The sequence below is a fragment of the Schistocerca gregaria genome, chromosome 1, assembly GCF_023897955.1.
Source record: "Schistocerca gregaria isolate iqSchGreg1 chromosome 1, iqSchGreg1.2, whole genome shotgun sequence".
NCBI classification, from domain to species: domain Eukaryota; kingdom Metazoa; phylum Arthropoda; class Insecta; order Orthoptera; family Acrididae; genus Schistocerca; species Schistocerca gregaria.
The window spans coordinates 187,116,170-187,142,517 of NC_064920.1; the positions used below are offsets into that span (position 1 = coordinate 187,116,170).

Consider the following 26,348-nt stretch of genomic DNA (forward strand, 5'->3'; position numbering starts at 1 on the left):
CCAATCGCACCTTGTATGAGTTGTCCGCACTTTGTGGCAGTTGGTGACCTAGAGGTCTGCTTGTCCATTTGTGATGAGTATGATTGCTGGCACATAGATTTCTTTTGTGAAGCTGGGTACTATACCTTGTGCTGGTTGTCGCCAAATGTTTCTTAATCCCTGGTGTGAAATTTGTCTTGGCATTTATCTTCTCTTCATTGTTCTCAAACCACTGCTGGGAATGCCATCCTAAATGTAGATGTTGGCAGTATGTATCATCCCATCTGTTTCACTTAGCAATAAGCTTGAATCTTTCAGCCATTTTGTTGTATCTGGGCCAACATCTCCTGAAAACACTTCTGGATACATGCTTTGCATCTAACTCACCGACACTTTTGTACAGATTGTTCATAATTGAAGTTCTAGTTTCATAAAGCTGTAGAAAGAGAACCACTGCTCAGAATGATCTCAAATACAAACCTCATATTATTGACCTATTGATGCAAGCAGATGAAACATTTTTGGGGGGGAGGGAATTTGTCAATAGGTGACACTGTAAGCGTCTTAATGTAAAAGGGATTGGCTGCAAATCACAGATGAATTGCAATATGACAGCTATTGAATGAGTTGCACCTTGCACCATCCATACTGTTCAATGTGTATAATCACACAAGTTCAGCAGTGAACAGTTGTGGCACTGTTATAACTCGCGTCATATTGGAAGGGAGCCCTATTTTCAGTGTTCTGCGCAGCTTCCACCATTAACTGCTAGTAGCTAATAAGATTCATTCTCTCTTCAAGCAACTAGCTGCGAGTCACAAACTGAACTGGGAGACCACTCTCCCACGTGCTGCGCTGTTGCCGTATTTTGCAACAATGCAGTTTCATTCACAGAGTGACCGAATTATTCATTCTGATGTCGATGTTACTTTCTTGTAGCAGTACAGCTGTGAATGTGTATCTGTAAGCGTTTTAGTGTGATTTGCAAATGGAAATGTCACGTGATGGCAATAAACATGAAGTTCCTCATAAGCAACTTAAATTGCTTGCCTATGAAGTATCGTCTAAGTCATGCAATTGGTTTCATGATTTCCTGTCAGGATGATCACTGTATGTAGTACTTGACAGAAAATCACCAAGTAAAACAGAAGTGCAGAAGTGATAGAAGCGATATCTGGTATTTGCAAGGAAGTGTTCCTGATCTAATAAACGATTTAGAAGACAATCTGAGCAGCCCACTTAGACTGTTTGCAGATGATACTGTTATTTACTATCTTATAAAGTCATCAGAGATTGAAACAAATTAGTAAACGACTTAGAGAAGATACCTGTATTGTGAGAAAAGAGGCAATTGACTCTAAATAATGAAAACTCTGAGGTCATCCGCATGATTACTAAAAGGAATCTGCTAAATTCAGTTTGCAGAATAAAACACGCAATTTTAAAAGCTGTAAATTCAACTAGACACTTCAGGATTAAAATTACAAATGACTTAAAATACAACTATCACATGGTTAATGTTCTGTGGAAAGCAAACCAAAGACTGTGATTTGTTGGTAGAACACTTAGAAAATACAACACGTCCTCTAAAGAGACTACTTACACTATGCTTTTCTGCCTTCTTCTGGAGTATTGCTGTCAGCTGTGGGATCCACTACAGATTGAATTGATCAAAAAAGTTTAAAGAAGGGCAGCTCATTTCATATTTTCACAAAATAGGGGAGAGACTGCCACGGATATGATACCTGAATTGGGGTGGCAATCATCAAAACAATGTTGTTTCTTGTTGTGGCAGGATTTTCTCATGAAATTTCAGTTGCCAACTTTCTTCTCAGTGTGTGAAATACTTTGTTGGTATTCATCTATATATAGGGGGCAATGTTAATTGTAATAAAATAAGAGAAATTAGAGTTCGCAAGGAAAGATAAAAGTGTTCGTGTTTCCTGTGCGCTGTTCGAGAGGAGAATAGTAGAGAAATAGCTTGAAGGTGGTTCTATGAACGTTCTGTTAGGCACTTCATTGTGAAGTGCAGAGTCATCATGTTGATGTATTTGCTTCACAAGCAGTTGAGGTGGTTTTGTCCCGCATTTATAGCTCCTTCAAATATGAATCTGAAATCGATACTTCTATTTTTGACATTTTCAAGACTCAAGAACGAACTGCAGCAGCACATGTCAGGAAGAGAAGTGTACAGAAAATAGTAAACAAAAGTGTCGGAGCTGTAGAAAACTCAGGAAATTTTGTTTTCGTGTCAACTGAAAATCATCGAAATCGCAAGAAACCTCTAACATAAATAGATGGTTTTGACAATGATATTTTAAAGTGCTCCATCTTTGAAATGTATACAAGAAGGGAATACCCAACATCACAGTAACTTGTTAAAATTATGCCTGACCAAGCTGGCTTCATTTTTCAGTGTATAGACTTTTAAAATACATTGGTTTTAAATAAGTTAAGAAGACACTTTTTAATTGAAAGAAGTGACATAGAAGCAGCTTGAAGCTCATCCATTATAAAGATGCACAATACGAAAGGAGGAGGTAGTTCTACAGTGTATTGTTGTTGTGGTCTTCAGTCCAGAGATTGGTTTGATGCAGCTTTCCATGCTACTCTATCCTGTACAAGATTCTTCATGTCCCAGTACCTACTGCAACCTACATCCTTCTGAATCTGTTTAGCATATTCATTTCTTGGTCTCCCTCTATGATTTTTACCCTCCGTACTGCCCTCAAATACTAAATTGGTGATCCCTTGATGCCTCAGAATATCCCCTACCAACCAATCCCTCTTCTAGTCAAGTTGTGCCACAAAGTTCTCTGCTCTCCAATTCTATTCAATACCTCCTCATTAGTTATGTGATCTACCCATCTGATCTTCAGCATTCTTCTGTAGCACCACATTTCGAAAGCTTCTATTCTCTTCTTGTCTAAAGTATTTATCGTCCACGTTTCACTTCCATACATGGCTACACTCCATACAAATACTGTCAGAAACGAGTTCCTGACACTTAAATCTATACTAGATGTTAACAAATTTCTCTTGTTCAGAAACACTTTCCTTGCCATTGCCAGTCTATATTGTATATCTTTTCTACTTCGACCATCATCCAAGATGTGCGTGTGTGTGTGTGTGTGTGTGTGTGTGTGTGTGTGTGTGTGTGTGAGAGAGAGAGAGAGAGAGAGAGAGAGAGAGAGAGAGAGAGAGAGAGAGAGAGAGAGAGTATACCTGTCCTTTTTTCCCCCTAAGGTAAGTTTTTCCGCTCCCGGGGTTGGAATGACTCCTTACCCTCTCCCTTAAAACCCACATCCTTTCGTCTTTCCCTGTCCTTCCCTCTTTCCTGACGAAGCAACTGTTGCTTGCGTAATCTTGAATTTTGTGTGTATGTTTCTGTTTGTTTGTGTGTCTATCGACATGCCAGCGCGTTGGTGGTAAGAATATATGCTCTACATCCTCAGTGAAGGTCGGATTTCAGAATTCAGTGAGCAGCCCCTTCTGTTTAACGTGTCATCTATCTGCAAGTGTATCCCACTTCAAACTTTCTGTGTAGAGCATTATTGAATTCATGGCAGTGTCAGTATAGTTGTCAATCTCAATGTTGGTGTCTGAGACACCGAGCATCTCCACCTTACTATGTCATTTAGAATTAAGTGTCAGTTACAGTAAAAAGTTCGTAAACAAGAATGAATACTTCACGCTGACAGCATCTTTATTGAGAAAACACGAAAGTGCATACAGAGCTGTACTGTGTGCCTCAGCAGTCTGCGCTCCTGTTTGTACAAACATAGAATATTCTGTTAAATTCCAATATTCCATGATTAAATAGGTCCCAAAACACTCCAGAAATACAAATTGTATGGGGCAGGAATCGAACTGGTGGTATGCATTTCATGAGCCAACAGTTGCCAAGGGGAAAATCTGTTAGTGCACACATTCTGTTATATCAATAGTATCATGTGCTTTTTTACAAATTGGTGAAAATAACTAGTGCATTACAAACTTGCAGTGCAAAGAGTGCCTTCTGAAGAAGTGTTGAAATTAAGCTAAACTGGCCTCTTTTTCAACATGCCTCTTTAGAAAATAGCCACAGCCCCCCCCCCCCCCTCCCCCAAGCAGTGTAACAAGTGAGAAAATTCTGAAAGGGTACTGATTGTTAATTCCCTTGTGTTAAGATGTAAAACACTATGAAACTGAAAAGCTGAATAGCAGAAAATTCATGTTAACTTATTGGCACTGTAAACTAGTATTAAGTTTTATAATGAGCATTAACCATAAGCAAATAGGTTATTCTGTGGTTTCCAAGTGTTTCGTTTGATTCATATTTCCACTAGTTATATTTTCTTCTTCAAGGCACTTACTTTGTCTCATCAGCTTATTATTGTATTCCTGTGACATTATAAAACCCCTAATGATTAACCAGAAGAAAAACTGAAATTATTCTCTATGGGGCATGGTACCAGCAACATCAAATGTCCTGTAGTGATTTTAGTGCAAATTATGAAACTCACAATGTACTAATTTCTATACATTTTACTCACCCTCCTCTCTCACGGTATTTGTCAAAATGTAGAACAAGGACTGGAAATTCATTTCCACAAGGACTTATCTTGTGAAATACATGTTCACAAGTCCTTATACTTCGCAAGGTTGAGGTTACTTTGCAGTGTTGTCTTTCTCATTTAGGCTAAAACATTGAAGGGCATAGAGAATAAATGAAAACTGGTATTGCAATGGAATGAAATTTCATTCTCATATTCACTGTAAAGCACACCCACATATTTCACATAATATCCAGAAATTTTTGTTGTACATTTTAAGTGACTATTCGTTTGCAGCACTGTAATAACTTGTGCCATATACGTGATTTAATGTTGCAGGTGTCTGCTGAAAATGCTAGACCAGTTACAGCAAAGTGAGAGTTGCCCGTTACGGCTACAGGCCCAGACATGGCTACTTCATTCATTGGTTCGTGGTGATGTTGCTCGCTTAATAGATCCTCTTCTGCTGATGCTATTGGATCCAGCCACAGCTCGTGTTAGTGTACTGCATGTCAGTGTCAAAGAGCGTGACCGCCCACAGAACCTGTCATCTACTGATGTGCCTCGAGTTTATGCCATAAGCTCCATTGATGGCCACATTATCTATCATGTGTCAAGTACTTCTGCTCCCAGACATGGTGATGCTTTTGCAAGAAGAGTTTATACAATGACAACACTGGCAGCTGGTGGTAATGGAAAATGCCACATCACAGACAAAGATTCTTGTATGAAACTTCCAGATGTGTTGGAAGCACCGTCTCCTTCCAGCTGTCGAAATATATCATTATTTGTGAATCCGTTTGCTGCATCTGCTAGCAGCAATACAAACTCAAATGATTCTGCTACTGAGGAAGACTCTACTGCTACTTCTCACAGTAAAACGCCTGAGGCATCAAGTTACCCTGGTGAATTGCCTAGGTTTGGTCACTCTTGGAAGTTAAGAAGTGGGCGGGGGAGAAATAAATTGGCTGCTTTTGGCAATGCTTCCACAATTGCAATTCACAAAAAGAGCAAGAGTGCTGAATTTCTACAGTCTGACATACTGCCAAATGGAACTTACAGGAAACTTGGCAGTGGGAGCCAAACTAGTCTCAGTTGTGGAGACGATGAAGAAAATTCTTCTGATAGTAATTTATCAGAAAGTTGTGAGGATAGCACTGGTGTTATTAGAAGATGGTCACTTGGAGAGGATGTACTAGCTGACTTTGATGATTCGGTTGCCGAAAATAGCTGTCTTGAAATGGGGAAGGAAGTACCAACCAGCAAGGAGATAGTTGAACAAATATTGTATGAGGTATTGGATAAAGTTGTCAGCAGTTTTGAAGAAAAAGATCAGGTATGATGTATAGTGTTTCTCTAAAGATTTCGTATACAATGATTGCAGAGTCTTTAGTTATCTATTTTATGCATCCATTTCTGTAAAAATGTGATAGCATGAAGTGTGAAACAGAAGAAACTTTGTTCACAATATGAATGAGACCTAAAATATAAAACAATGCTAATTTTAATAACACCACAGAGAGATAATAGGACCACTTGTGTCAACACACATATAAGCTCCTAACTTCCACCTGTCTCTAATGACCTCAACATTGTAGTAATAGATGTGATCAGTGCCCCACATTTGCTGTTAATTAATGTTTATTACATTTAATGATTACAGTAGACTTGCACTTGAGTGTAACATTTGCAAACCGATAATAAATGGAGTAGATGCACAAGCTATAGGAATGTAACTAGAGTTCATTACAATAATTTATTTTCACAAAATGTGATACTGAACCTTGGCTAGTGAATTTGAGTTACCCTTTACAAAACAGTTAATTTTGTTGTGTCATTGTGATAAAAAGAAGGAATACAAAATAAGGTCATGACATTGATCAAATCTTCCAGAATCACTTTGCAGCATTTTTTTATTGTTGCTGTGAGACCAATAGAGGATTGACATTGGCATGTACACAATGATGGGAACTCTCAAGTGCCTGTCATTGCCATTTAATGACTGATGTGTTGCAGGCATGGTTGTTGTGCAGTGTCCATGGTGCACATTGGAGGAAAGCAGTCTGTGTAAGTGGTAGTGGGATGTGCGTTTCCACTGTGGCTTAGGGCTGTGCGTGGATAGACATCTACCAGCTATGACTCGAACAAGGAGTCATAGCACTTGGAACCCAAGTACTGAGTGACCATTCAAAAGCTGTTCTGAAGTGCATTGAAGTCTCATTCCTTGAACAAGCTCTCTTTTACCCTCCTGCAGAACTTTGTATGATTGTGTTCATATCCCGGATTGGCCAGCTCAGGTTCTTAACAAATTGAATTATTTTACGAGTTACACAGTTCTTCTGTAGTGCACACTTTCCCCATATTAAACTGGCTCATGTATGTGTGAAGAAAGTTTTATCTGTTAGTGCCCAACGTTTATTGTTTTAATTTCTCCAACATCTCCATTTGATGTGTCCATTTGCCAGCTCTGTCATTGAGAAGCATCTTTATTCTGCATCTACCTCTGGTCCCAATTGGGACATAAAATACATAAAATAGAGCCATGGAAGGGGGGGGGGGGGGGGAGGGGTCAGGATTTGATTGGAGTCTTTCTCTGTCTCCGATTCCAATCTTCAGATAGTTAGGCCCCTGCACCTGAGGTTGCCTGGGTTCTCATCTGTCTCATTCATTACAATGCTAAAGATCATTAAAAACTGACCTTCCTTTTCCTTAACTTGTTCTACACTCTCAGTTGCTTCTTGTGGAGAATAATCTCTATACATTTCTCCAATTATCGTATGCCCAGTTATAGACAGTATTAACTAGTAGTGTTGAACAGATAAAATTCAAACTAAGGCAAAAATAAAAAACTTGTATTACATTTGTGATTTGTTTCTATTTACAAGTTTAAAGTATTTGGCCTCGGTCTTTAATGTGGGTCTTGTAGAATAAAATTTAGTATCAGAATTATCTCTTATTGCATTACCAGAAGTACAATTCCCAGTGCAAATGTACAAGGCTTGCTAAATAAAGTACTTGATTTCTTATGCTGTTTAGGTAGTCAAATCCTGTTTTGAAACTCCAGGAAAGTTGCTCAAGAGATTTTTGATGTACCATAAAAGATAGATTTGGGGGTAACTGCAAATCTTTCAGCGAGATAAGAGTGCATTTATTTTCATACATAGAATGACCCTTAGACATGGAGATTCCTTCCTTGCAGTGAGAGATATTTCAGTTCTTTACATAATTCTTTATAAAGGTATTTCAGTTATTTACATAATTCTTTATATCAATAAGATACGCTAAGTCTGCTGCCCATTTGCCATCACTTAGTGCTATGCTTCTCAGTTCATTTCCAAAAATAGGGTGATTTCCTACCAAACTGCAGAGAAGCACTAAGAATTTTGTGTTTACTAATCCACCATACAGCACGTCATGTTAGCCTACAATGAATATGTTTTCATCAAATTTACTCTTCACTTCAAAAATGTGATAACTGTAGGTTATACATTCTGTGCATCTCCCATCTAAGTTTTCCTCAGTTACCTGCATTTCTGAGTCAGCACCTCACTGAAGTTAAGTCTGCTACATCTGTGCTCCCATTAAATGTTAGTGAATAGGCAACAAAAATTTGACCCCTTTGCTTCATTTGTTTTTCCAGTTATATACCTATTTGTGAATCCTGTGAGAAACAGTTTAAAAGCGAACTCTCTCAAATTATCTTACTGCTTCTCCTGTTGAGCCCTCAGTGATGGCACACATGGAGCAGGTTACTGAAAGATACCTGAGTGCTAATTGTCTGAATAATATGTACTTCATTGTTATCTGGTAGCAATGCTGCATTGGGTGCATGTTTGTCAAAGTAAGTGATCTAAAAATTACTTCCGTGAAACTCTTCTGATAGAGTTTATTTCTGAAGAAAAGGTAGAATATCTATATATGAGTGTTCTGTGCTTCAAATTTACATGTTGTTACACTTTGCTCTTGATGTTGTCACACAAAGCACCAATCCAATTTTCCAGTGAACAAAAACTATTCTTCACAATAAAGTGATATTGGTAATAGGCTACTCATGGTAGTTTCCCTTGCTCTTTTCCACATTCGCTATAAAGAAGAAGACTGTTAACGGCAAAAATCATTACTACTCAATGTGCTCAGGCCACAAGGTCAGGTGTTATAAGCTACCTAGTGGGCATTTTATCATGTGCATCTGACCAGCAGGTGACCTCAGAAGCTCACAGATGCCCATGCTCTGCTGGATGGAGTCACAAAGGCTGCTCCAGATATTCTATTCCCTCTTAAGATGCTGATAACTAGCGTAGAACTGGAGCAAAATTAAGATACTTGTCACTGTTGACGATTTGGACATGCTATAAGAGGCAGTCAGATGAAAACAAGAGACCCAATGTAATGGACATTGTATGGACAAGGTGATGCAGGTAGGTGTGTGTATAGATGTGTCATCTGTTGGGAGCCAGTTTGTCTGTTGCACATGCTTGACACGAGGGCAATGAGTTGTGTGTGCATCTGATTTAACTATGCAGGCCAGGAAAGAGGAACAGCAATGTGTAGTGCAGTGGAATGAGTGTCAGGAAGTGAAATTCAGTAACTTCCTGCCCAAATGTTTGCTATATATGGTGAATGTAGTATGTCACACGCATGTGTGCTTGCTTGAAATAAATGATATCCAGGAGATCTGGTGTCATTGAAAGACAGCAGTCAGCCAGCACATGTCATTACCCTTTCTGTCATTGCTACGGTGAATGCTGCTGTCAGAACTTAACGACGGTGGACAATGGAAGGCATTTGAATCATGCTGAGCACCAGTAGTGGTACTGCTCCCGTCTTCATGACAGTCCTGGAAAATTTAAGCCAAGTAGATTCCCCAGAGTCTGATGGAGGAGCAGAATTTGAACAGAATGTCAACGTCACTGCAGCACTTGGAGTGCTATCAAAATGGAGAATATCTTCATGTTGAGCTGGAGACCAAGTGTCAGAGCCAAAAATGGAAGGACATGGATTTACCCCCACAATAAAAAAATAAAAAAAAATAAAAATCCAAAGCCGTGAATGTCAGCTCTGGGAAAGTCCTGACAACTTTTTTTCTCTACTGCTAGGGCCCACTGCACATTGACTTTCTGGATCACAGAACCACAATTAACCCACAGCATTAGGCGAATATTTTGCGAAAATTGAAGTGCACCATCAAGTCCAAATGCCCTGGAATGTTGATGGACACCAGCATTCTGTTATAGGATAATGCCTCTCCACATGTTGCCAGGGTTGTTTCGACTGTGCTGCAGATGTTTTACTGGGAAGCCCTTACACATCCTCTGTACAGTCCTGATCTCTCCTCAGGCTATTTTCATATATTTGGGCCCTGAAGAAGGACATTTCATGGCCACTGATTTGCTTTGGATGAAGAGGTGCGTGGCTGGGTTCAAACATGGTTCCACAGGCAACCACAAATATTTTTCCATGAAGGCTTGACTGTCTTATCTCACAGTAGGATAAATTTGTTAACAGTTATGAAAATTACTTTTGAAATAGTGAACAGTTTCTCCATCTGACTTGTTTTCATTTAATAGCCCGTGATATATGTTTTTGTAGCAGTTCTTCCCATCTTGTTAGAAAAAATTACATGACTTCTTGTTCCATAATAAAAATTTTCAAACTTCTCTTACTAGTATTTCACCTTGTGGTTACAGTCCAGAAAAAAAAGCCCTGCTCGGAATTCTCCTATTTATTTTTAGCTGATTAAAATAGGATCTTTGCATCTGTAACATGAAATCCATTGACAGTTGTCGTCTCTGTAATCCAATCACAAGATTTAATTCAAGAAGCAGTTCCATATTCATCTTACCAGCGAAATATTTTCAGTAAGTTCATATTTTATTTTAGACATTTCTGTTTGAGTACTCATACAAATTCCAGACCAAAAGATGTGGTCTGATTAAAAGGAATGAAGGAACTTGAAGAAAAGAAACAGATTTTAAAGTTTATCGAAGTTATTGTTCTCCTAGAAAAAGAATTGAACGTAATTAATGTTTAGGAAAGGACACCTAATATTCATGTAATATAATGGTATCTTGTGTAATAGTGATATTTTAATTCACATTTTCACACAATTTTCATTATTTTGCTTTTCAGGAAATGTAAAATGACAGTCGCTTCTTTATCATAAACTTTTGATGTGTTTATGATTCTGGGGGAAGTATGCTTGTAATGAAAGGAGAAAAGTGTACGGGACTGGAATCTTTTATATCTGCCATGTTTTTAAATGTTGAGACGTATTCCGATTTTACTCTTTTAATGTGATGTCAGTAATTCTCATAACTCTTCATCATAAGTATAAACATAAATTCCTATAATGCAGTGATTTTTGCAGTAAAGAATCAAAATAATATTTTTTCATACAGGATTCAGAAGAAAAGCAGACTCTTGCCAGCAAAGTTCCAAGCACTACTTTGCGAGTTCATCAGTTACATTCTCATATGCTCTTATATTGTGCTGTTTATGATTCAAATCGGACGTTATATGCACTGAGTACATTGAGGAACATACTATTGACCAACTCCAGGATGTTTCTATGTGCAACTGCTACAACAGGGCTAGCAAATGTTGCACGTGGATCTGGACTGATGATGTTGTTAGCAAGACACCGTAAATCTGTATTTGGAAGAAATTTTCATGGAGAAATACCATCTGGTGGTGGAGAATTTGGTGCTGCATATAGAAGCAGCATGTATTTGGAAGTTCTGCTGCTGGTTTGCCTTTATTTTGCAAGAAGCTACTATCCCAATTTAGGAGAAATGCGACTGACACAGGAGGAGATATCTGGAAATCGCAAGGTATTTTTCTGTACATTATTTCACCTTATCTGTCTAGTATAACTCATGCTAATTTGATTGTTGTCTGTAGGTCCAGCTAGCAAGTACTGAACTGCTTACAATCATCTGCTATGAACTGATTTTGATTGTAAGAGACAGTGGCAGAGGTTTTGCTAGCTACATAGCAGATTTGATGGCCCGATGTAAAGTTCAGAAAATTGCATTACACTGTATATTGTCAAGTGTGCACAGCATGAAAGTCCATGACGTCAGTAAAGAAGACAGCCCTCTTAAGGTTTGTTAAAAAATTATTAGATGTTATTTTTATTTGAGGGGACAGTTCTGATCTTGCTTTTCCACATTTGTTTCATGTTAAAGTAAAATGAAGCACCCAGAACACATGATCGGATGTTATTGTAACTTTGTACACGTACACTATATGATCAAAAGCACCCGGACACCCCCAAAAACATAAGTTTTTTGTATTAGGTGCATTGTGCTGTGACCTCAGTAGTCATTAAACATCGTGAGAGAGAAGAATGGGGCTCTCTGCGGAACTCACAGACTTCGAACTTGGTCAAGTGATTGGGTGTCACTTACATGTACCCCTAAACAACCCTAGGTCCACTGTTTCCAGCGTGATAATGAAGTGAAAACATGAAGGGACACATACAGCACAAAAGTGTACAGGCTGACCTTATCTGTTGACTGACAGAGACCACTGATAGTTGAAGAGGGTCGTAATGTATAATAGCCAGCATCTATCCAGACCATCACACAGGAATTCCAAACTGCATCAGGATTCACTACAAGTTCTTTGCAATTAGGCAGGAGGTAAGAAAACTTGGATTTCGTGGTCGAGCAGCTGCTCATAGCCACACATCACATCGGTAAATGCCAAATGACCCCTCACTTTGTCTAAGGAGTGTAACCATTGGACAATTGAACCATAGAAACACATTGTCTGGAGTGACGAATCACGGTACACATTGTGGCGATCTGATGATGGCAGGGTATGGATATGGCGAATGCCCGGTGATCGTCGTCTGCCAGTGTGTTTAGTGCCAACAGTAAAATTCAGAGCTGGTGGTGTTATTGTGTGCTTGTGTTTTGTCATAGAGGGGGCTTGTACCCCTTGTTGTTTTGCACGGCACAATCACAGCATAGGCCTACATTGATGTTTTAAGCACCTTCTTGCTTCCCACTGTTGAAGAGCAATTTGTGGATGGCGATTGCATCTTTCAACATGATTGAGCACTTGTTCATAATGCACAGCCTGTGGCGGAGTGGTTACATGACAATAACATCCCTGTAATGGACTGGTCTGCACAGAGTCCTGGCCTGAATCCTATAGAACACTTTTGGGATGTTTTGGAATACTGACTTCGTGCCAGGCCTCACCGACTGATATCAATACCTCTCCTCGGTGCAGCATTCCCAAAAGAATGGGCTGCCATTCCCCAAGAAACCATCCAGCACCTGATTGAATGTATACCTGTGAGAGTGGAAGCTGTCATCAAGGCTAAGGGTGGACCAACACCATATTGAGTTCCAGCATTACCGATGGAGGACGCCACGAACTTGTAAGTCATTTTCAGCCAGGTCTCTGGATACTTTTGATCACATAGTGTTCAAATCATTGGGTGAATATATAAATGATTATAGTTACAGATCTCTGTGACAGGTTGAATGACCATTAGTGTTGTTACCAGGCCTGGAAGGGTATATAAGTAGTGTGATTGCTATGAAGGACACAGAGGTGTCACATACTCATGTGTGACAGCATTAAATGCATGACAAGATTTTGGAAGGGCCTTCTTGTAGTCTCCATTTGTCTGAGAGGTCAAACAATGTCATATCCAGGTTTGTGGGCCATTTGGATGTGACAGTGGCACTATAGTAGAAATATGTGAGGACCAGGGATATGTTTTGTCAAGGTCCTAGTTGATCACATTTAATTACGACAAGGGAGGTTCACTGAATTGTGCACCGAAGCACATTGTAGCCCTTCACATCTACATCTGCCATCTGAGAATAAGTAATGGAATGCCTGCAACATTCTGTTATCATCACACACAATTGGTCAGAGACTAGCAGCAGTCAGACTAGGGAATTACTGTGTAGTGCATAGGCTCATTTTAACCCCCCACTACAAACGGCTTTGTTTAGAGTGTGCTGTGACTGGGAAGCATGGACTGCTAATTGAATGGTTTCATTATTGTGTCCAATAATGAATTGCAGTTACGCACTACTCCAGATGACCATTGGTGGTGAGAATGGCAGAAATCCTGGAGAGAGGGGTCCCATTCTTCTAATGTTTTGGAAAGGTACAGTGGTGTTATTGCTGAACTCATGGTGTAGGAGAGTCATTGGCTATGGCTTCTGGTCATGGCTGGTAGTGACTGAGGGAACTCTGATGGCACAGCGATAAGTCACAGGTGTCCTATGTCCTCATGTGTTGCCTTGCACATGACAGTAATGTGGTCCCATTTTTCAACAGGGTAAGTCTCATCCACATTTGAAACACAAATCTATGAACTGTTTGCTTGATGTTGCAGTACTTCGTATCATGTAGCCCCAAAGGCCCTTGGAGCTGTTACCGATGTGTGAGGCCAGCTCAGATGGCAGCTCAGTCTCATTTCAGGGTATCAAGGACCAATTACAACAGGTGTGGGGCAGTTTGTGCCTGGAGGGGATACAATGGCTTTATGACACCTTTCACAACTGAAACATTGCATGCATCTAGGCCAGAGGGGGTGCAGCCTCATACTGCTAAGTGAGCTCATACAGGAAAGTTCTTTGTAAGTTTTGTAATCACTAAAATAATATTGCATACCCTCTTAATCCATGAAGCTTCATTTCATTTTCTTCTCACCTGCGAGGTTCTCCACTGTTTTGTCATTCGTCATAAATGAGGAAGCACCCAAATCCTGAAAGTGAAGGTTATGCTGTTTATATTGTTTGAGTATTAATGCATGGTTATTTTATTTGTTTGCTGAAATCCTTCTTGGAGATGGGGCAGTTATTAACAGCTAGTGGTTTTTTGACTGTGTCACACAGACAGTATTGCTCAAACCTACATTCCAAATGACCTCAAAGAAAAATACCACACCCCAATTACACCTTTCACTTGTATCCCCTGCTGAATGAAAAGCTGCAGGTAATGGAGACAAAGTGTCAGGAATTTGATTTTTGCAGAAATAATGTGCAAGTGAGTCCACTATGCAACATCTGACTTTTCGTGAAGGATTCATTAGGGCTCAGTTAGTGATAAATGCAATCATATTACTACCTCCCTGTAGATATTGGAATATTGAGACTGGCCAAATCCCACGCAAGACTTTTTTGATTGGTTTCGTGGTAGACTTAGTAATGTGTATTATCATTCTTCTTAGTAACGTTAGTGAAAGAAAAATTCATAACCTTTATTATTGGGAAAAATAAATGTATCTTTCATGCTTACTTCATTGTCTGCATCATGAGTGATATTTGTAGATTCACTACCTATGGAATGAACAGTAACTTAATATTCACCTTATAACCCAAGAGTCGAGGGGCATGACAGGGAAGCAGTGGTTGGGAAAGGAGTGAGACAGGGTTGTAGCCTCTCGCCGATGTTATTCAATCTGTATATTGAGCAAGCAGTGAAGGAAACAAAAGAAAAATTCGGAGTGGGTATTAAAATCCATGGAGAAGAAATAAAAACTTTGAGGTTCGCCGATGACATCGTAATTCTGTCAGAGACAGCAAAGGACTTGGAAGAGCAGTTGACCAGAATGGATAGTGTCTTGAAAGGAGGATATAATATGAACATCAACAAAAGCAAAACGAGTATAATGGAATGTAGTCAAATTAAATCGGGTGACGCTGAGGGAATTAGATTAGGAAATGAGACACTTAAAGTAGTAAAGGAGTTTTGCTATTTAGGAAGTAAAATAACTGATGATGGTCGAAGTATAGAGGATATAAAATGTAGACTGGCAATGGCAAGGAAAGCGTTTCTGAAGAAGAGAAATTTGTTAACATCGAATATAGATTTATGTATCAGGAAGTCGTTTCTGAAAGTATTTGTTTGGAGTGTAGCCATGTATGGAAGTGAAACATGGACGATAACTAGTTTGGACAAGAAGAGAATAGAAGCTTTCGAAATATGGTGCTACAGAAGAATACTGAAGATAAGGTGGATAGATCACGTAACTAATGAGGAGGTATTGAATAGGATTGGGGAGAAGAGAAGTTTGTGGCACAACTTGACTAGAAGAAGGGATCGGTTGGTAGGACATGTTTTGAGGCATCAAGGGATCTCAAATTTAGCATTGGAGGGCAGCGTGGAGGGTAAAAATCGTAGAGGGAGACCGAGAGATGAGTACACTAAGCAGATTCAGAAGGATGTAGGTTGCAGTAGGTACTGGGAGATGAAGCAGCTTGCACAGGATAGAGTAGCATGGAGAGCTGCATCAAACCAGTCTCAGGACTGAAGACAACAACAACAACATAACCCCTGAACATAAAACAACTAGTTATCTCTCTTATTATTTTAACAGAAACTTAAAATCCCGAATATACATGGGCAACTTAAAAAAAAAAAAAAAAAGAAAGAAAGAGAGAGAGAGAGAGAGAGAGAGAGAGAGAGAGAGAACCCTGCATATATCTGTTTCTGCAGCTAGAGAGCGTCTGGTACTACATTTGTAGCCTGGCTGTCGTGTTTTGGTTTATGTGGTTGCCGCTAGATATCATCTTTACTGTGTGCAGCTTTGGATACTCAACAACAAAACACATACTAAATAAAAGGAGACTGAAAGTGATGACATTTTGTCAGTCGAATGACAAGTGCTCACCAGTGGTATGAGATAAATACATCCACTCTATACCAGCAAGCTCCTCCAAGATTTATGTTCACTGGAAACCGTTGTGAAATGCGTGGTTAGACTTCATAGCTACACAGAAACTGAAAAATGACTTCAAGTGTCAGGATATTTTGGTCAAAGTCCAGTGCATGAGTATACTCAGGATTTTATTACTGGTGATCTTCAAAATTTGTCTGTCTTTATATGTCTTTATGTAATGTAATTCATTATAGGATGTGTTTTGTAAATAACAAAAATATTTTTTGAACTTAATATTGGAGGGAAAAAATTAAGTAAAGGGGTTAAATTACTCTATCAAGTCCTTCACCAAAGTTTGAGAACTTCATTCAGGCTCTTCTGATGCTCAGATACCCTTGTTTATCAACAAACTCTCTCTCTCTCTCTCTCTCTCTCTCTCTCTCTCTCTCTCACACACACACACACACACACACACACACACACACACACTCTTCCTGCAGAATTTTAAATATTTCATGCATTCTGCTACTGTGAAACTGTTGCCATTGATACCTAATGGTGAATGGAGAACTTAGAATGTGGATGCAGAAGATAACCAAATGCCGCTGTATCGCAGAGCCAGGTGGCACAAGATACTGCTACCAGGAGGCAGACACAAGTTACCACCGACTTCCCAAATGATCTGTGATGCAGGACATACCAGATATTAAGCTGATGATGACAGATTTTTATTTCATTTAAGTTATATTAGAGTGATAATATTCTATCTCTGAATTTTAATTATGACTAGGCAGTGGCAAAATTAATGCTTCAGTAGACAAGTTGTCCAGCAGTAGATACGTAATGCTACCCATGCGAAAACAGGGCAGGTTGCCAGTAACTTGTGGTTTAATCTTTTTTTTTAATGAATAACTTAGAACCATAATAGCACATCAACCAGCTGCTGTCTTCTCTTGATTTTCTCATTCACTCTGGCCCATCAAAATCAGACCAACTTATCATTTCTAAAGTGTTATTGACTCTTAAAGGCCATCTCATGGAATCAGTTGTACCAGCTGTCCCATCACCAAGGAGGATATATCCTCATCAATTGGTGGTGACACCAGTGCGAATAAGGTCAGTACCATAGCCCCAGAAAAGTTGTTGTTAAGCTAAGAAATGTGGCCCCCCAACAAGGCACACAAGCATATTGCTATTTAATGTAATCCAACCAGGAATGCATGCACACAATGTACAGCACTAAATCTGCTCAAATTTCTGGAATGGTAAGCTGTATACCCACAACATTTAACTTGTGGAATGCATGGTTTGCACACTGGACATTAAAACTCTGTGTCTTAATGTTGGTTAATGTCAATTAAAACTCTAAACTAAATCTAGTACCAGGAACTAATTTTTCAATACCATTTTCAGAAAACTATTAACTTTCAACCTTTAATATTCTCTGTATCACTTCAGTGCTTTTCTTTCCTTTTCATTCTGCCTGAAGGTTATCTTTTTTTGCTGAATGCAGCTGTTTTTTGTCAACCTAGGAATTTATAGAATGGTGTTGCTGCTTTCAGCTTCTACAAGTTCTCTGAGAAAATAGTGTGCCACTGCCTAGCACATTATTTTAGAAAGGAACACTCATCTTTCCCATTTCAACATTTCTTATCTCTCTGCAGTCACTTATTTTTTCACATTCCTAACTCTACTTTTTTACACCGAACTGCAAAAGACACTCTCTTTCCTCTTCTATTGCAGCATTTTTCACTACTCTTTTCTTCAGCATTTTTGTTCTTTTCAGTGCTTGCACTATGATAATTTCAATTTGAAATCATATGTCCTGTTTGCTTTTGACCCTTAAATAGTTATTGTTGGTGATTTCATTTTGCTTAATGTATGAGGTGCATGAGAAAAGTAACGAGACTGCTAACACTGCGAGTGTTCTGACAACACTGTGTTTTCTACTTATGTTCACCTGTGTGTTCATTCTTTCCACATGCTCAGTCAGAGTTTCAGCTCTGTACAGCAATCATGTGATTTTTGAAAGCACCATCAGTGAGGCTGTGTATTGTTGTGTGTTACATGAATGGAACAACAGAATGTAGAGCAACATTATACCATCAAGTTTTGTGTTAAACTCAGAATCCATAAGTGTGACCTTTTGTTGCTACAGGCCTGTGGGGAACATCCCTTAACAAGAGCACAAGTTTTTTCCTGGCATAAATCATTTTTGGAAGGCAGAGAACACGTTGAAGATTAATCTCGCTCGAGGAGACCTTCAATCCATGAAAACGACAAATGCATGCTTGCTCTTGTGAGATTGTCCCTCCAGAGCAAACTGTCAACAGTGTTTTACAAAGATGTTTTTGAAAGGCTCACGAAAAGGATGAATCGAATGAGACCAGACATAGCAGATAAGTGGATGCTGCATTCTGACAATGCCCCATGTCACACAGCCTCTTCCATCACATGATTTTTGACCTCAGAAGGCATTTCTGTTGTTCCAAGACCCCCATATTCACCTGATCTGAGTCCTTGTGACTTTTTTCTTTTCCTGAAATTGAAAAATGGCTTAAAAGGATGTCATTTTGGGACTCGGGAGAACATTCAAAAGCATATGACTTACATGTTATAGGCCCTACCAGTTGAAGCCTTTTAGTGCTGCTAACCAAGAGTGGGAACATGAACTCCGCCAGTGTGTAGCTGCCAAAGGGAACTACTTTGAAGACACCAATATTGTTGTTTGAAAAAATAAAAACTTCAATAGATAAAAATTTACTATCATAACTTTTCTCAAACATCTCATAGATGAAGGATCTAAAATTACATTGGATTTTTGAATGATAGTTTGTAATTCAGTATTAAAAACTGGTGATATTTAACCAATGTGCTCTTAAAATTATTTATCTTGTGGTAAAGTTGTCAAAAATATAAAAGTTGGTTTGAATACCACATGGTTCTATTGAAAACTGTGGTCTATTGCATTCCTAAACCCACTGAATGTACTTATTTAGCCAGTTATGGGGGGATTCATAGTTTAATGTGATCATATTGATAATCTCCAAAATACTTAGAACAACTCATTAATGACAATAGTAACTTTAGTTTTTCCAAAATGTCTCATTGCATGATTGTCTCTGAGGCCTTGGCCCGTAAATTTCTTCCATGTAGCAGTGAGCAGTGCATTTTTATCAGTTAGCTGTGTGACATGATTGCTGTGCCACAAATATCTAACCACCACATAGACCTGGAAATCATGTTCATTGAAATGTTCTTATAGTTTTCGTCTGCTAGTCTCATGCTCTTATATAATACAGAACTAGTGTCATTTACATATCAAAGTAAAGCACATGCAATGTTATGCTGGTTTTGTATCCAGTCTGTCATAAGTTAGTGATAAAAACAGATACCTTAAGCATGATTCATAATTTTTCCAGCAGATGATGTTTTTCTTGCTTGTTAATATCAATATGAAAAAGCATTTTTACCAAGTCGAGTGTATGCCTGCTCAGAGATCACACAGCTCTAGCTTTGCTGTAGTATAGGGTGATCAGTCACTAGCTGTTGTGTCTGTGGAGTGAGTGACAAGAGATCCACAGTAAATAGAGTATAGTTTGTCACATAATTTATTTCTAACATATAAAATCTAAATACATAAAAAGAAAAGTAAATTACCTATATTAAGCAAGGAGATGCTGGAACTGCCTCCTTTCATTGTTCAAACATTTCTGACAACTGTTTGGGAAAATTTCAATTGTTTACTTTCTCTTTTAATGCAGCCCAGAGATAAAAATCACAGAGGGTTAAACTGGGGGAACAAGGGGGCCATGAGAGAGAGAGAGAGAGAGAGAGAGAGAGAGAGAGAGAGAGAGAGAGAGAGAGAGAGAGGGGGGGGGGGGGGAGGGAGGGAGGGGGGGGAGAGACCACAAATGTTTTCCACATGCCTCTCAGTATTAACTTTTACCGAAAAAAAATAGAGCCTGTTATTTTCTCACAGCTAATAGTGCACAACACTTATCTTTTGGATCATGCTGGGGGTCTTCATGTATTATGTTTGGCTTTTGAGAACTCCAGTAACAGTTTTTTTCCTCCATGTACCCAGTTAGGTGGAGCATGACCCATCCCATTAGGGTCAATTTCTCTGTCATGTACTCTATTCAAAATCCATTCACAAAACTGCAATCTTTTTGTGCGGCCACCTGGTTCCCCATTGGCATCACTACTGGCTGGCTGCTGGTGGGCGGGAATCCCTGCCAGATGGCTGTGTTGAGGATTGATCAACCTGTATAAGCTAAGGTTATATAATATACTTTAAATGATTTGATGGTAATATCATGTAACTAGTGAGGAAGTACTGAATAGAACTGGGGAGAAAAGAAATTTGTGTCACAACCAGACTAGAAGAAGGAATCGGTTAGTAGGACACATTCTGAGACATCAGGGGATCACCAGTTTAGTACTGGAGGGAAGTGTGGTGGTAAAAATTGTAGGGAGAGACCAAGAGATGAATACAGTAAGCAGATTCAGAAGAATGTTGGTTGCAATACTTACTCGTAGATCAAGAGGCTTGTACAGGATAGAGTAGCAAGGAGAGCTGCGTCAAACTAGTCTTTGGATTGAAGACCACAACAACATGATTTGAAGCCATGGGATGTTCTTTCTGCAGTAGTTCTTTATTCAAATCCTTTTTCTCATGTTGGCATTGCAAATATGAAATTACTCATTCCCAGAAGAATATTGTAATTGGTTTTATGTGAAGTAACTTGCTATTTTCATCAATGTAAAGATTGTTATCTAAATGGTAAGTCACTGCTGTAAACCTTATCACGTGTGTACCTGGGGAATAGATACATTTCTACTACATTAATCTTCCTTTTCCATATTGCTACAGAAAGACTTGGTTATAATTGTTTGTCGATATGAAATACTTTCCCACTTAAGCCATCATTACAACTGCCTTTATAGATTCCAGTTCCGTCTCTTCTACATCATTGTCTGCAGCATTCCTCTGATTTTCTGTACAGGATTACATTGTCAGTCTTCATAAGTGTCCCATGCTGCTGATTACTCTCTCTTGTCCTGAATCACAGTCAGTTACACATTGAGTTACCATTTTCTTGCTGTGCTTCAATTTCTGTGAGTGAAACACTATCAGTTTCCCCTCAAAAAGTTGCATTTCACCATCACTCACTCTGTGTAATCTCCTAGTTTTGTATGGGTCATACCCCTGTGGGAGATTGAGGTGGAAGACCTGTTTGATACACATGCCCAGCACATACTACTCCTGTCATATCACTGGCATAACTTATCCTATCTTATCAGAGGCAGAACTGCCTGTGAAAGTAGTCATGTGGTATACCACTTCTGCTGTAATTTATGTGCAGCATTTTATGTGGACGTGTCCACCAAATATCTGTCCACACAAATGAATGGCCACAGTCAACTGTGGCCAAGAACAGAGTTCATAACCCAAAGGCAGATCACACTGCTGAACACAACGAATTCAGTTTCAGTGGCTGCTTCAACAATATGTACCATCTGGACCCATCCCCTCAACACCAGCTCCTCTGGTGGTTTGAAATGGCACACCTGAATAATGCATTTGATGAGAGAGTTGCTTGTGAAAGATAAGGACATACGTCCAGTTGTAGTCTGCCTTATTACTTTCATCTGTTAGAATGGTTCTATTATAATTTCCCTGCATCAATTTTTATACTTTAGGGAGATCTTTGACATTTGATAACTTCAATGTAGGACTACGATTTATTGTGTGGAAGTCCCTGCATGAGGCCCCTCTTCAAAGCTGAAGCAGTTTACATTTCATACATTGCTTAGATTGTTGAAGATAATTATATATATAAAACCAATCACACAGGAGTGCTGTGGCATTTACGTCACATATTAAATTGTATTCGCTGCTGTATCTGTGTGAGCTGAGAGAGAGAGAGACAGGTTACCTACTTCGCAAATGACAGATTGTCACACCTGGACCTGCAGTGTGGTAAAGCTCTGAATGTAGGCTACTGTTTCACTCACTTGAGTGATGACAGATTTGAAGAACTGCCATATCAAAATTGCCACCAAGAAGCACAATGTGCAGTAATAACATTTATGTTTGAATTATTAAAAGCCAATCTAGCAGTGCTGAATTCTTTTTCCATGCTGACACATTATAATTGCAATAATTTATTAAAAATAAAATTATAAAGATAAAAAATGAAATAGGTTACTAGATGTTGGCAGAGATGGCTGTGCTATCACAAAAGTGTGCTCTGTTTGAGAGAGAAGGAAACAGTCAGTTACAATATAGTACTAATCTTGTATCAATCATCAATCAGCCATTGTGATGTGAATATGTTTCACTTATAATGAAGTGAACTAGCTACTTTCATTTAAGTGAAAATGATATAAATGATGACCTTGATTTGAGAAACACTAATTTGGTTTCAAAAGACTCTGACTTAAAGATAATAAAGTTATGTTTAATATTTGTAGTACTCGAGATAGTATGATTGAGCTTGTAATCATTAATTGATTTATGAATTACGACCTGCTCTCACTTAGAACTGATTGTGTTGTATTGGCAACCCAGGAAGCTGCAGTAATTTCACTGTTAAAAATGTCTCTCTTTGAAGCCAAAATCTGCAGAGAAGAATTAAAATTGAGACAGTGATACTGCTTTAGAAGTTATGAACAATCAGCAAAACACTGCAGACTAATAGGATTTACCCTTCCAGGTTATCTAGTGCATCTGTCCACGTGCATCTTGTGGTCACAGTGACGTATTGTTGGAGGAAAATTCTGTATGTCAGTCTTTTTCAGTAGAGGAGACCAGCAATGGGGAACCATTACAGTCCAACTTAAGAAATACTTCCCTATCAATTGATTAAAAGTTTAGGATAAATCAAGTGCATCAGAGGGCAATACTCACCTGTTAGAAAATTTTGCTAAATATCTGACATTTGCATGCCGTGTACTGTCAATCATGCCTTCTGAACTCACCTCTCAAATCAAGTCAGACCTTCAACTTGCCAAAAGAAGAGCAAGTGAATGATGGTAAGTGAGTAAATATTTTCATCTGTGGAGTAGCTGTTTGAAAATTCAGACTGTGATCAGCAAAAAAGCTGGGGTAGCATCTATTCAGTCTTTATTTAGCGTTTTTAATTTAAAACAAATGATCATGACTGATCGAAGTTTCATGTGATACCTTTCCATTAGTTAATGTAATCATAGATTTACATTGCTCTTTCTGTTCTTCAAAAGTAGTGATGCAGCATGGAGTGGCTTTGGGTAGCAGACACTTTTTGCATGTTGCAATTCTATAATTTCTCCTACTTCAAGTGTCAATATTATTTGTGTATCAGAGTAACCTAATTATCTGAAGGTGCTGGACACTGTCCATCATGAGGACATAAAATTTTTTATTAAGTTTTATAGGGTGAGCTCAGTCCAAAATCAGTATGCGGGAGCTGAGCTGCTTCTGTCTGTTAGAAGGCAGCTAATGGTGTGACAAGTACATAGCGTGGTCAGCACCTTGGTTGCCAGTGCGGGCTGGAAATGTTTGGCCATCTGTTAAGCACACGTTCCTCGCATCCAGTTGAGTAAGAAAACCAACTGCAATAAGACAAAAATGATTTCAGTAATACAGTCATGACACCATAGGTTTAAAGGAAGACTCCATCCTCATTGTTAATTATAGTACAAGTGCTTTTAAACTTGATAGTTTGCAAGAAACCTTGCACTACAGATCACATTTGTGAGCAAGCATTTTTATTTATCTTATATAAGCATCATAATTTTATTGCCATTTATACTGATGGTTCCAAACAGGAAGACATTGTTTCATGTTCAATTATGATTCCTGGTTGCACTTTTGGCATTCACCTTCCAGTGTTTTACTATCTTTGGTGAAGAGTGATGTGTGATCTCATGTTGCTAGACTAAATGAATATTGTATTAAAAAATGAACTTGCATTTTGCTTTGATTTGCTGACTGCTCCGCAGACTATCTGGAAATGGTACATTGCAGAGAAAATGATCCTTTCATGAAAAATATGTGATGAGCAAAAAAATCCCTCTTCTTCTGGGTACCAGGGAATGTGGGAGTCCCAAGGCAATAAGGAAGCTGTCATATTGTCAATGGAACCATGTATATGTCACACCTTGGTAAACTGTCTAATGTCTTTACATTCAGCAATGACAACCAGTAATGTTAACAAGATTTAGGAGAAGACGATGTTATGTGAAACATTGCTATCTCCTCTGCACACTACGCCCGCCAATTTGCGAAGCCTGTTGGGTATCAAGCTCATTGTTCTTCAACATGCAAACAAGTATCACATTTAGCTGATGAGTTGCTTGTCCTCTCTCTCGGATGACATAACTTGTACGATCTCTGTTTTACTGTAGTAACAGTTGCTGACTGTTGCGCTGACTGACTAATGATTGCCTCCACTGACTGTTTATAATGACTGACACTCTTAAGTTGTAGTTGTTGAAGCTAGATCGAAGCTCTGTGTTGTATACTCCCTCTACCATTACTGCTAAGTACATTAAGTACTGTCTTTTACAACACTCAAATACAGGTACAGGTCTATTAAATTCTAAATTATGCGTGTCAGTTACGTTGCAGCAGTTCTTCCATGAATTGTATACTCCTCTTGATTTTTCTCCAGCTGCATAAAATAAAAAGTAACGAGATGAACAAAAGGAACTCATAATGCTTTCACAACCAAGTTTTTTTCAGCTCAGTCAATTATGCTTTTTGTTACAAGATATGGGTGTAATGGCAATATTATATTTTGTGTGTGGCCAGGACTCCTTCCTAAAGTCATAAAAAATAGTTTTTGTAATATACAGAGGAGGTGACATATTTTCTGTGATCTTGTCATATACAATTATTATTTTCAAACAATGGATAATTCAGAATGGAATAATGAGAATATTATGAAAAGGATGGAGTGCTACTCGCCATATGGAGGAGACATTGAGATGCAGACAGACATGGCAGTCTTTTCGTTGTGCCTTTCTGCAACTTAATGTCCCCTCTGTATAGTGAGTGGCTGTCTGACGTTTTCATATAATTGTTATTTTATTCTTTTTCTATTGTTCATGTGAAATTACACCAGTCAATATACAGGGTGTTTCCGTAAGAGTGTGCAAAAATGTAACAGCACATAGAGAAGGCTCCATTGAGTGATTTGAGGTAGGGAACCTGGTGTTAGAGAAGCCAGATATGGAAGTAAACTTGTCTACCACTGTGTCTTGCATTACTGTTTTCCAGCTTATTTACAACTAACATGTACAAGTTTACATATACTATGCTGTTTATTTACTTGTACATTATTTCTGTAAGGAAACAAGGAGGGCAAGCCTAATTACTAGGAAGTCATGATGGAGGTTTTGTTTACTTCACTTGTCAATAAGGTGGCTCTGTTGTATTGTATTTACATTATCCCATGACAGAATGTGCTTTGAGTCCACAACAGGCCCATTCATTGCTCAGTCCTATTCAGAGAGATACAGTACAATACAGTGGAGCAGTAACGGTACAGTTTCACAGAACTCACTGACATGTGTATTGTTTACGTGTAAGTGCATTGCAATGCTCTCACTGCTGAAAGGCTGTAGAGGGAATGATTTCCTAATAGGCATCATCCATCACTATGAGTGTTTATTTCTCTTGATTGATGAATGTGGGAGAATGGTTCATTGGAAAGAAGAAATGAGGGCTCTGGCAACATGAGGACCACTTACACATCTGATTTTGAAGAGGAGGTGTTGGAACATGTTGCAGCTAATCCTACTACAAGTACTCATCATATTGCATGTGAAATGGGTGCTGCACATACTGGTGTGTGACAAGTACTCCACAACAACAATTACACCCTTATCACCCACAACGAGTCCATGCAGTGCTTGTGACTGACTGTACCAAGAGACATGTTGTGTCAATGGTTGCTCCAACAGTGGATTGATCGACCAGATTTCCTCCAAATAATGCTGTTTACAGACGAGGCCTCATTTCGAACAGGAAGCACACCATCAAGTGTGATTATCTAGGTCAGTATTGTAGGGAACAATGTCATTGGGCCATATCTTCTACATGGCTGTCTGAATGGGCACCTGTACTTAAGATTTGTGCAAAGAGTTCTACCTGAGTTGTTGGAGAACGAAATCTTGACTGTTGGTGAGAGGATGTGGCTACAACAATC

General features: G+C 38.8%; 1 protein-coding gene across 2 annotated transcripts in view; it reads left to right on the forward strand.

The window, feature by feature from the left end:
- The window catches only part of LOC126336429 (protein dopey-1 homolog), a 341,808-nt gene that overhangs the window by 137,624 nt on the left and 177,836 nt on the right, over nt 1–26,348 (forward strand). For both annotated transcript variants that reach the window (XM_050000134.1, XM_050000125.1), the window contains exons 14-16: nt 4,854–5,850; nt 10,913–11,344; nt 11,415–11,618. In XM_050000134.1, the coding sequence (XP_049856091.1) occupies nt 4,854–5,850; nt 10,913–11,344; nt 11,415–11,618 (1,633 nt within the window). The remainder of the gene's footprint in view (nt 1–4,853; nt 5,851–10,912; nt 11,345–11,414; nt 11,619–26,348) is intronic.